Here is an 11434-nt window from a genome sequence, read left to right on the forward strand (position 1 = left end):
TTTCAGCACTACTTATAAACATGCCCACTACTTAAACACACAAAGTTAGAGCTTGATTTTTCTATTCTTCACGGAATCAAAATTCCCACATACTCATATGGAATTGATACAACTCCTGAAAGCTTCAATCAGACCCTGAAAAGTGCAATCAGTACAACCCCTGAAACACTTGACTCCAGTGGGAGATCCGTGGCTGCAGGGCGTGCACAGTTCTGTTAGCAGAACTCATCTCACGTAACACAGTTTTCTTAAAATAAAAGAAAATAAAAGTCTGGAGATGTGGCATTCATATCATACTACAGACAGCCTTCACTGGAAAAAGTCAGCATTAGCTTCTGCTTAACTCTAAATCTGGGTATTGTTCCCCAACAGAGAAAGCAGAGGAGCATGTGAATGGCTGCATTATTTATTACAGACAGCAATGCCCAACTGGATATAATTCATTCTAAATTCCAAGATTATTAAGACAAAATTTACAAAATTTGCATTCACGAACAAAAAACACAAACAGAAAGCAGCAAAACCAAAGATTCTGTTGCAGAATAAAGATCCCTCATACCAGATCGTTCGGGTGATTAGCAAAAACCAGGCTTAAATGTTGTGCAAGGTTGTCTTTGCAATTCTCTGTTATTGCTAAAATAAAATTTTAAAAAAAATTAATAAATGCCAAGAATTTAAGCTACACTTTTTGACAACAGGTGCAGCCTCACTTTAAGTGCTGTATGCAGTTTTGGCTACCTCAATACAGGAATTATATCAGAGAACATCCAATAGAGGGCAATGGGGATAGGGAAGGGTCTGGAGGGGAACCATGTGAGGAGCATCTGAGGGTACTTGATTTGTTCAGCCTGGAGCAGAGCGGACTGAGAGGAGACCTCAGTGCAGTTACAACTTCCTCAGGAGGTGAAGAGGAGGGGCAGGCACTGATCTCTGTGGTGACAGTGACAGGACCCAAGGGAATGGTGTGAAGCTGCATCAGGGGAGGTTTAGGTGGGGTATCAGGAAAAGGTTCTTCAACCAGATGGTGACTGGGCACTGGAACAGCACCAAAGCTGACAGAGCTCAAGGAGCTTTTGGGCAATGTCTGTGGCACATGGTGGGATTGCTGGGGTCGCCTGCACAGGGCTGGCAGTCTGACACCATGATCATGGTGGGTTCCTTCTAACTGAGGACATTCTGTGATTCTGACCCATCTTAAGAGTAACAATACTTCTTTCCTCCTGTTCATATGCTACAGAGTCACTGGTCAGAAATTAATTTTCGTCCTGAAAGGTTGGTTTTGGGGGTTTTTTTTGTTTATTTTTTTAATCATTCTATATCCATTTACTCATGTATCAAGCTTTGTTTTAGAGTATCTCCGCTCTTTCCATACGCTCATCCCTGGGAATCATCTTTCTAGCAATCAAATCTCTCTCAGCATTTATTTCACCAGGATCACTGCTAGACCAGTTTTAGCCCTCATCTCCTTGTAAGGCACAACCTGCAACACTGACTATTGTGCAAAAGAGATACTTACAAACAAGGAAGCTTTTTTGAAATTGGCCTGATGCAAATCAGCTTAAAATTCAAATATTTCACATTACTATTTGTTAAATTAAAATAGCTATTACCAAAAAGGTAGGAAAATAAAATGCTTAAAAAAATTAGGGAACTGACTACTAAGCAAAAAAAAAAAAACAACACTGTAAAGCCCATGAATATAACACGTAGTTCTGAGTCCATCACATAGGAGATTGACAGCTTCTCTGTTATGTGCTATTTCAAATGCCACAGAAGAGTCAAGTAAGGAACTGGTATGACTCCACTACTTACAGCACCACAATTAAAGGACTGAACATTTTTTTCAGACTTTTTTTTCTCTTGTGTAAGTTGTTGACACTTTGTACCAAGCAGATCAAAGCACCGGCAGATTTAGGAACAAATTCAGGCAACAAAGATCTGCCAAGATTGTTAAGGAAGATCACACAGATATAACCTGACATATCCCTGAACATTGTAGGTGCTCTGACAGAAGTATCACACTCTTTCTGCTCTGTACTTACTTGTTCCTTTATGACTCCTGCTTTGAGTCTCTGTTGAGGTCACTGGAGCACATCAATCTTTTTCTGATCCAGTAAGCACATTAGTTTATGAGTATGGTGTGTTCAAGAACTTCTTAAAAAATGCTGTATTATGATACTCCAGATAACTGGTCTCCAGTACATTTAAGATATCCTCATTTGCTATCCTCTTCCCTATAAATCAACCACACTGGATCTGTAGTTTATTCTGCTTTGACCAATTAAAATAACAATGTCATAATATTAACACAATACAATTGCACCTTGATTACATGTATCCTCTTACAATAAAAAAAAAAGATTGTATCATCAGTTAAAGGAACTGTTCAGAATAAGAGGCAAGATTACGTCTTCCTTCCTATTTATATCTATCTGTATCACATCTTTACATTTCTGTTTTTAAATACTTTGTTATTTTAACCATGGACCTGAGTTCATGCAAGCCAAATTCAGCTGAGTACAAAGGTCTACAAAGTTAATGGGTTTGAAATTACTTGCAGCTTGACTGAATCTGGTGCAAAATCTTTTAGTAGCAAGAAAATTGCTGGCAATGAGTGTTTTTAATCTGAATTCATACTATGCTCTAAAGGGCACCCCTTGGGCAAAGGGGTCAGGACAATGACTTCTTGTGTGAAGTATGAATTTTTCCAAGTATGAATTTTGGATCATAGCTGATATTGTTCCTTAGACTACAACTGCAATGCAAAGCACTAGTTTAGTATTAGCTAATGAGAAACATCATCTTGAAAAGTTTCATTTGTATCCTTATAAGATATTCATAAGCTACAGCTCTGACTATTGCTGAATTATGAGGTTATTCATCAACCTCTGTCCACTGTTTAGCAATACTACTCAGGTAATTAGGACACCAAATGAAAACAAGTGCAGCCTTCTAAAGTCACAATGTAAATTTTGTTAGGAGGAAAAATTTAACTCAGCAAAATGAAAACGAGCCACTTGTATTTCCCTCTCAATTTTTGTTTTTTTTTTACCAAGAGCCACTACATCTTAAATGAACATAAATTAACATATCAAAGATCTAAGCTTTTTATGGAAAGCTGGTTCTTGAAGGAACTTGTTTAGTTAAGAGGATATTTATTTCAGTAATGATAGGACTACTAAAGAGGCTGACAATGATAGAATGACTAAAGAGGCTGACAAAACCTTCATAGTGCTACATGCTGCTTCCCAATTTTGTCTGGATGTTATCCATCCAGAAACTGGATATTTCAGACAAGATTATGCTTGGACCATGGAAACTGGTAACAAATTACACCTTTGGTTAGTGGATCTCCAGGCTTGCCAAATAGGTTTCTGAAAGACTTGTTTTCTTCATCCTTTTTGCCATGATCCTTATGCATCACATTAAAGAGCAGGTGAAACCAAAGAACCACATTTTTTTCTTTTCCAGAAGAGGCAGGAAGCAGATAAAACATTTCAGCAGGTGTTTGGCTGCAAGTTTTTAGCATTGTTCTTAAATAGGCAGTAACTGGGTAATGAATCTTTAGTTGATACACTTTACTGTCACCTTCTTTCCCAGATTAATCTACTTGTGACAGTAAAATAAATGCTTTTAAAGAACTGGTGCTTCTTGTCTCTCATGCAAACACAAACTTAAGTCAATGGATGGTGTCCTATGACTAAAATTAACAGAGTTTGGCTACAGTCATAGAATGGCTCAGATTGGAAGGGACTTTAAAGATCAAATCATTCTAATCCCACCGTCATGGGCAGGGACACTTCCCACTAGAACAGCTTGCTCAGAGCTCCACTCAGCCTGGACTGGAACAATCCCAGGGACAGGATCCACAACTTCTGTGTGAATCCTCTTCTAGTGCCTCCAAAATGACAATATTCACAGATATCTTAACATCTTAGCACTATGTTATAAATTTCTCATTCTGCAGTAGATCATTAGACTTGCAGTTCAGGCCATTACTGCCGTGCATTCATTAACGACCCAGCTGCTAATGCACAAATGCAAAGAGAGAGATTTTCTGTTAATCATAATTTCCTAAATCATAACAGCAGCATAAACGGGCAGCGTTGCCTATCTCATGCTATTTAAAAAATAAATGCCAGTGATCTCCTGTCATTTCAAGAGATGTTTTCACATACTTCAGTGAAGCCACTGGAATCAATGGATTCCTGCTAAGAATGAGCCTCTGGTTTGGTGCTTCCATGGAGCCACTCAAATGCAGGACACTCAAAGGCTTGGCAGTCTTGTGAACACAAGGATTTCTAACGTTGTGGATGCCTGTATTCTTTGTGTCCTTTCCACATAACATTTGTTAACACTTACATGTATTTCTTTTCCAGTACACAAGGATTTTAATATCGTAATATGTCACCACAAATAGCTGTAACCAGATGACTCTCCCTATTTTTCTTTTCTTTCTATTCAATAAATTAAAAGGTAGGTTCTCTGCTCATCTACAGCAAAGCAAATCAGAAAATGTCTTCTCCAATTAATGATATCATGAATCAATAGATAACAAATAATGCAAAAATTCAGGCACGTAATAAAAATAAGAACCTTGGTACCTTTATTTTTGAAGACACCCCATTAAAGATGCTATGGCATAACAAAAGGCATCTGAAGATTATCTTGCTTTCTTAAGTTAACTCTTTTGTTTCCTGATATAGTTTAAAAATACACAAACACATTCAAACAGTTTTAAGACGAACTGAGCTACAAAAGCAATAAAAATATTGTGTTAAAGAATGCAGAATTACGTCACTGAAGCTGGGCATCCTCAAATTCTTGAAGTAACAGCAAGTAGTGCTCGGAATGTCCTATTTAATACTAAAAAATATTCTGAGTTTCAAACTAGCTACCAAGAATTGAATATTCTAGGCAAATACCTAAACCAAGAAGTAGTTAAATACACCAAGGGGGAAGCCATGACACCATGTCAGAATTAGGCCATGATTGATTGCTTAGGTCAAAATAAAACCTGGTGTTAAGATATAAGTTACCAATAGGCCTGGATCTAGTCTATGAGACTCCAACAAGTCTCCAGATTTGAATACCTCAGGTTATCAATAAGTTTTTCCTCCAGTCTCTCCTATTTCTGAATTTCAAGAGACATTGAAAATGAGATTCAAATGGCCTGCAGAACTTTGGAATACACATCATCAATTAGACTGCCCTTATTTCTTAAGGCAAATGTATATGCTAAAAAAAAATTAAGACAACAAAAACCAAAACGCCCCATCAAAAAAAAAAAAACCAAAAAACCAAAAATACACAAAAAAAACCTCTAGCAAACAAATAAAACATATGGCATGAATTAGTTGAAATAGACGGTTTAAAATCTGAATACCAGCTATTATCCAGATTCTTTACCTGGAGAAGTTCATATCCTACTCTTTCAATAATAGATTTTCAACTCACAGACACAAATTACAGTGAAGTTAAAACATGTGTTTCCCAAAATGTCGTATTAACTTGACTCAATTGCAGTGGAATCAAATGGCATGTGCTGAATGTAACTGTGGGATTACTGGAGTAAATTGAAAGAAAATCAGTAGGTAAACATGAACCACTTGCGAAAGGTGCCTCAAAGAAAAGGTCAGTGAAAGGGCAAACAAATACTGCATTTGTTCTCAAAATATTTGTTGAATAAGGTGGCCATGAAAGGCAAATAATACATAAATTCGTCTTAACAATCCAGCAGCATTTCCATAGATAGAAATAATGAGTTATCTAAATAAATGTGTTATGCTGAACGAGGAAAAGTCCAAATTATGCTATTCAACCTCTAAGACTTTGAAGCTCTGTGTCCATGACTTTATCATTCATATGTTTCATGATTTAGAGTTACTGTAAATGATAAAAGTATCTCTAGTTCCATTTGTATGGGAGTCCATGAAATAAAGCTCTCTACATATTTCTCATATACCTATTTCTAAGTCAATGTTTCAGAACTCCTCATCAGTTCAGACTTATTTTCAGGCAGGTATTTTGATTCCCATATTTACCTGAAGAGGAGAATGTAGCCTAAATGAGAAAAATCAAACATGATTTTGTCAGATTTTTGTTTGTTTTAGAAGGGTGAAAACAAGAAGGAAAGATAACAGCTGTGTTTTAATTTTAATGCAATTGTACAAATCAACTGGTAGAAAATATCTGGCTGAAGTCTCAGAATCTGCTTCAGATTTCAGTGTACAATCAGAAAACAGTAGTTCCACTTAATCCAGTAAGCAAAATCACTGATTTCAAAAATCCCAAATGTCATGGGTTCACTACACAAAAAGTAGAAAGAAGCGGGATTCCAGACTGTTGGTGAATAAGACACACATGCTGGCATCTCTCTGGGGGAAAGTTTCTCATTAACAAGCAGTCCCTTTAAAGCATTTGTAAAGAGAAACCTCTTCACAAAATACAAGAAGAAACTTCATACCAAAGCAGTGAAAAGAGGAAAGCTGAAGCACAACATACTCACTCCTATGAATCTCCTGGATGAGCACAAAATAGATTGAATTCTACAAGCAAACATTTTCTACTGCAACTTAAAAAAAAAAAAAAAAAAACTTAAAGAAATGTGTATTATGCAGAGTGGTAAAAAAATAGGATTTTACAATTTGGGAAGATGCCCATTTCATCCACTTCAAGTCAGTGTCCCCAGACACTGGTAAAAACCAAGAAAACTTTATTTATCACTACATATCTTAAAAGGCAGATTTGCAGAGTGCAGTATGCTCTTTTTTGGTTTGTGGTATGGTGGGGATTATGCGTGTGTGTTTTGTTTCAATTTTTATTAAAGCAAAGCTAATTCAAGCTCGATAAATTGTCTGGACAGCTTTGAAATGTTAAGAAAAAAAATCCTTTTGTTTGAGCATAATAACACTGCCAGCTAAACTCCTCCCTTGTGATGAAATTAGGAGAGGGACTATTTGGCCCTGGTAGATAATTATGACATTCATAAGCTCTTAACGTAAGGGGCTGGGGGAGGGGGTGCCTGTCTGCTACTTGTTCTCAAACTGCTCTGATTTTCTGGAACAGAACAAATACAGCACAGTTCCCTCTCTCCAGTCTTAAACACCAGCACTTCTCAAAGAAAAGGCTTCAGTCATTCTTCATAAAATCTACTGCAGCTATATCCTTCAAAATATAAACCCTGAACCCAGGAGTTTCAATATTTCTAAAGCAAATAATCCAAATGTAGTTACTGACTTTTTCTTAGCCATCCAAACTATTTGAAAAGTCATAATCATTTAATATTGACATAATAATGCCTTTCTTAAAAACAAACAAAAAAAGTAACCCTCACAAGCGCCACAATCTTCATTTGATGATGTAAGTGTTCCTCATCACTGCATTCCCCAAATAAAAAAAAAAGTCCCCAAGAGTTTTTGGAATAGCCTCTCAAATAATTTGATTCACTTCAAGAAATTCTCAAGATTACTTCAAAGTGCTGTCAAAAAAAAAAGTACAATAAATCACCTCAATAATGCTCATTAAAATTTAAACTAATAAACTCCCCCCCAAACACTGCTGTAGAAAATGTCTCTTCCCTAGCAACCTAAATGGGTGCATTTTCCATATGCAGATGTTCTCCCATTCCCATTTACTATGCCCTGCTGTGGATTGAGGCTGCACATTTCTGTTACTTCCACAGTCGGTTAAAAAATCGTACTCTGCCACTGCAATTCCCTTCCTTTATTAAAAAGAATAAAATGAAGCTGTTTCTTTAAATTGAGAGAAATAACTTACTATCAATATTAGGTTTATTCAGCTTTCCTCTTCTTCTTTCCATCCCCTCCTCACACATATCCTATAATTTTTAAAACTCGCTTTAATAGCATCTGTAATTCCACTCCATTATTTATCTCCTGACATTTGTGATAGTAAGAAACCTAAACTATGCAATCCACCCACGCTGCAGAAATCACACTTCACGAAGTCGCTTTCTACCCTTCCTCCTTTGGAGGAGGCGCATTCCACATCTCCATCATTACACCAGGTGGATCCATGCAAAGCCTGCAGGAAGCATTCCCGCTCTCCTCCTCTGCCATCCCAGTGTCGGCTGGACCCAAAAGCCTCCGGAGTGCTCCCGAATCGCTGCTCCTCGGGAGACCTTCCCACCTCAGGGGTGCCAAAAGCAGGGGAGCATTTTCTCGTGTAGAAATTGAGAGCACCTGGTGCTCTGTTTTTACTAATTGTGGCCGAAAGAAACCGCCTGGATGGTGCCAGGCTTGGCCACGGATGCACGGAAGGAGACTTGGCAGCTGCAGTTCTTGGTACCCTGAGGCATCATGCCTGACCCCTGTCCCTTCCTGAAGCGCCACAAATCTCGCTGTCCCCGCACAGGACACCGTGGGTGGCACATCCAGTCCTGCCAGCCCGGCACAGGACACCGTGGGTGACACACAGGACACCGTGGGTGGCACATCCAGCCCTTCCAGCCCCGCACAGGCGACACATCCAGCACTGCCAGCCCGGCACAGGACACCGTGGGATGCACATCCAGCCCTGCCAGCCCGGCAGAGGACACCTTGGATGACACATCCAGCCCTTTCCAGCCCGGCATAGGACGCCGTGGGTGACACACAGGACACCGTAGGTGGCACATCCAGCCCTTCCAGCCCGGCACAGGACGCCGTGGGATGCACATCCAGCCCTCCCAGGCCGGGAGCAGCGGGGCGAGGCCGCCCCGTCCCGGGCACTGCCCGGCGCCGCCGTGGAGCTCGGCCGCCCCCTGGCGCCCGGCGGCGGCAGCGCGGCCCAGGCCGGCCCCGCTGCCATCCCGCTGGGGCGCTCGGGCTGGGTGGGGTTTATTTCTCCCCTAAAACCTCCTTAGGAAGCGGGGCCGCCGCCCACCCCCGCAGGTGCAGGGATGGTAGCCTCGCACAGGGCAGGGGGCAGCGGGAGCGGGGGCATGGACAGCCCCGCGCGGCTCAGAGCCCCGGCCGGACTCCGGGAACTTGCCCGAACAGTTTCCAAACACCGCGGTGGTTATCCCTCAGCCAGCGGCTGCGCCCCTCCCGGCGCCCCTTCCCGCCCAGTGTCTTGCAGGAGCACAAATCCTTAAGTGACCACGCAGGGGACATCCAAAATTAAACAAATAAATAGATATATATACATACATATGTATGTCAGCCCCAGAAAACAGACCAAACCCCGTGGCCGCGCCACAACCCCCGAGTCCGCATATTTCGAAGCACTGTACGTATGGGTATAAATACACACACAAATATACATATATGTGTATATGTATATATATACACATATACATATATATATATATATATATATATATATATATATATATATATACACATATGCAAAGGACGAAGCGTGCCCGAAGGCGCAGCCCGGCGCGCCCCGATCCCGCACACACCTGCCCCCGCACCCCGCGGTGCCATTCCGCGGCACACGGGCTCCTCCGCACCCGCGCACAGACCCGCGGCCCCGACAGCGCCCTCCCCTCCGCGCCACCCCGAGCCGGGGGCTCGGTGTCCCGGCGGCGAGCGGGGAAGGGTCTTCCAGAGTGGAGAAACCCCGACAGGGAGACTTCAGGTCAGGTTTCTCACGGACTCTACTGCCAGCACTTCTCCCTGCTCCTAAGAACGAAGCCCACACAGCCTTCCCCGCGGGCAGACGCGGATTTTAAAGACCAGTGCTCGGCAGATTTTGTGTAATCGCTTCATATCTCTCATACATTTACCGGGCACAAAAAAACACAAAAAAGACAAAATCCTATGCAAAGCAGCTAAGTGCATTTAGCACTGTCCAGCTTTTTTTTTTCCTCCTCCTAAATGACACCTCTTGAAGACTGAAACGAAAAAAAAAAAAAAAAAAAGGTGGGCGATGAAGCAAGTTTTAGGTCCTTCTTATTTTGCTTCCAGGATAATGCATTGCTTTAATTTTTTTCTCCGTTTCTTTTCCGTTAATTTGAACGAGCGGACAGCATAGGTAAGAATAATAATCAAAAAAAAAAAAAAAAAAAAAAAAAAAAGGCGGCCGCGCTCCGCTCCTACCTTGCCCGCTACTGAGGAGCAATCCGAGCAGGTAGAGAGGCAGGAGGCTCATGTTCAGGAGCTCTCGCCGGTGGACAGTTCCAAGTCGGAGGATGCTCGGCCAGCCCGGGCAAACCCTGCTGCCGCCGCTGCCGCCGCTTCTGCCGCTGCCCGCGCAGCCCCGCACCCGCGGAGCGCCGCTCGCCAAGTGCCGGCCGCGCCTCCCGCGCCGCGCTATATCGGCGGGGCCGCGCCGCCGCGCAGGGGGCGGGCGCACGGCGGGCCGGCGATCCCTCCGCCGCACTCGCACCCGCCACAGCGGAGAGTGCCAGACCCGCAGATTCCTCCGCCGCTCTGAGAGGTGGCAGCAGGACCGGAGCATCACACGCTGCATCCCCTCCTGTATCCCTTTCCCAATCCCACCCTGCATCCCCTCCTGGATCCCTTGCCCGATCTCCCACCGCATCCCACCCTGCCCCCCTCCTGGATCCCTTCCCGCGCGTCCCTCCCCGCACGCCCGCCTGCCGGCAGCCCCCGGCTCGCCCCGCTCGCCGCCGCGGCCCCTCCGGAGCCCGCTCCCCCCGCCGCTGACGGAGGGGACACAGCCTAAAACGGAGAGGCGGCGGCTCGGTGGAGAATCCCACAGGGGAGCCCCCAGCATCCCGGGAGAGCGCGGGAGCGGCGCTCCGGCAGCCCGCGGGCGGGGATGCTCCCCTGGCACCCTCGTTCCCCCCGGAGCGGGCGGCGGGGGCTGCGCGGGGCTCGGCGGGGGCCGGGACGCGCCGCTGCGCCCGCGGGAAGCGAGCCCCGCGCACGGGTGCGCCCGTAGCTAATCCCGCCGGGCTTGTGTTCATTCGGCTGTCTAGGAATTCACTTGGTTTGACTTCTGTTATTAGTCCAGAGGGGAAACATACCTCGGCTATTCACGGCTGTGTGAAATAAAACCGATAAAAAATAAATTGCTTACCGTTTGGATGCTGTGGTGCTGTCTGGCCGGGGATCTTGCTTTGTAAGGAAAAAAACCTGCAACCTGCATAAAGGGGTGGTTTTTTGTCCAGCTTGACTTTGAAGAGGTAATTCTTTTTTGAGGGGGTTAATTAAGCTATAGGCTCCAAAGCAGGTTCCATAAATTTGTCACCTTACCACCTGTATGATGTATGGAAGGAGATAGAAGTAGATTTATATTAATGTGAAGCGGTGATAGTGGATAATAAAGGATTAATCCAAATTAACACATCCCTAATATTTTTTCCCAACCCTTCCCTTGCCCTTTTCAAGAGGATTTGGGGAGGAGGAGGGAGACAAGGAGTCCCTTTGCAGCAAACTAATATGAACGACACGATCAGTATCTCCAGCTTGGCTCCTGCTGCACAGTAGTCTACAAAATTCTGAAATATAGGAAGAAGAAA

At 43.4% G+C, this 11434-nt stretch overlaps 1 protein-coding gene across 3 annotated transcripts in view; it reads right to left on the reverse strand.

Moving 5' to 3' along the window:
* The window catches only part of NCAM2 (neural cell adhesion molecule 2), a 270131-nt gene extending 259910 nt beyond the window's left edge, over positions 1–10221 (reverse strand). For all 3 annotated transcript variants that reach the window (XR_004060971.1, XM_030954686.1, XM_030954700.1), the window contains exon 1: positions 10047–10221. Coding sequence is in view for 2 of the 3 variants with exons in the window: in XM_030954686.1 (XP_030810546.1) it covers positions 10047–10098 (52 nt within the window). In the remaining variant the exon portion in view is untranslated. The remainder of the gene's footprint in view (positions 1–10046) is intronic.
* Positions 10222–11434: the final 1213 nt, after the last annotated feature.

The sequence above is a fragment of the Camarhynchus parvulus genome, chromosome 1 (genome assembly GCF_901933205.1).
Source record: "Camarhynchus parvulus chromosome 1, STF_HiC, whole genome shotgun sequence".
NCBI classification, from domain to species: Eukaryota; Metazoa; Chordata; class Aves; order Passeriformes; family Thraupidae; genus Camarhynchus; species Camarhynchus parvulus.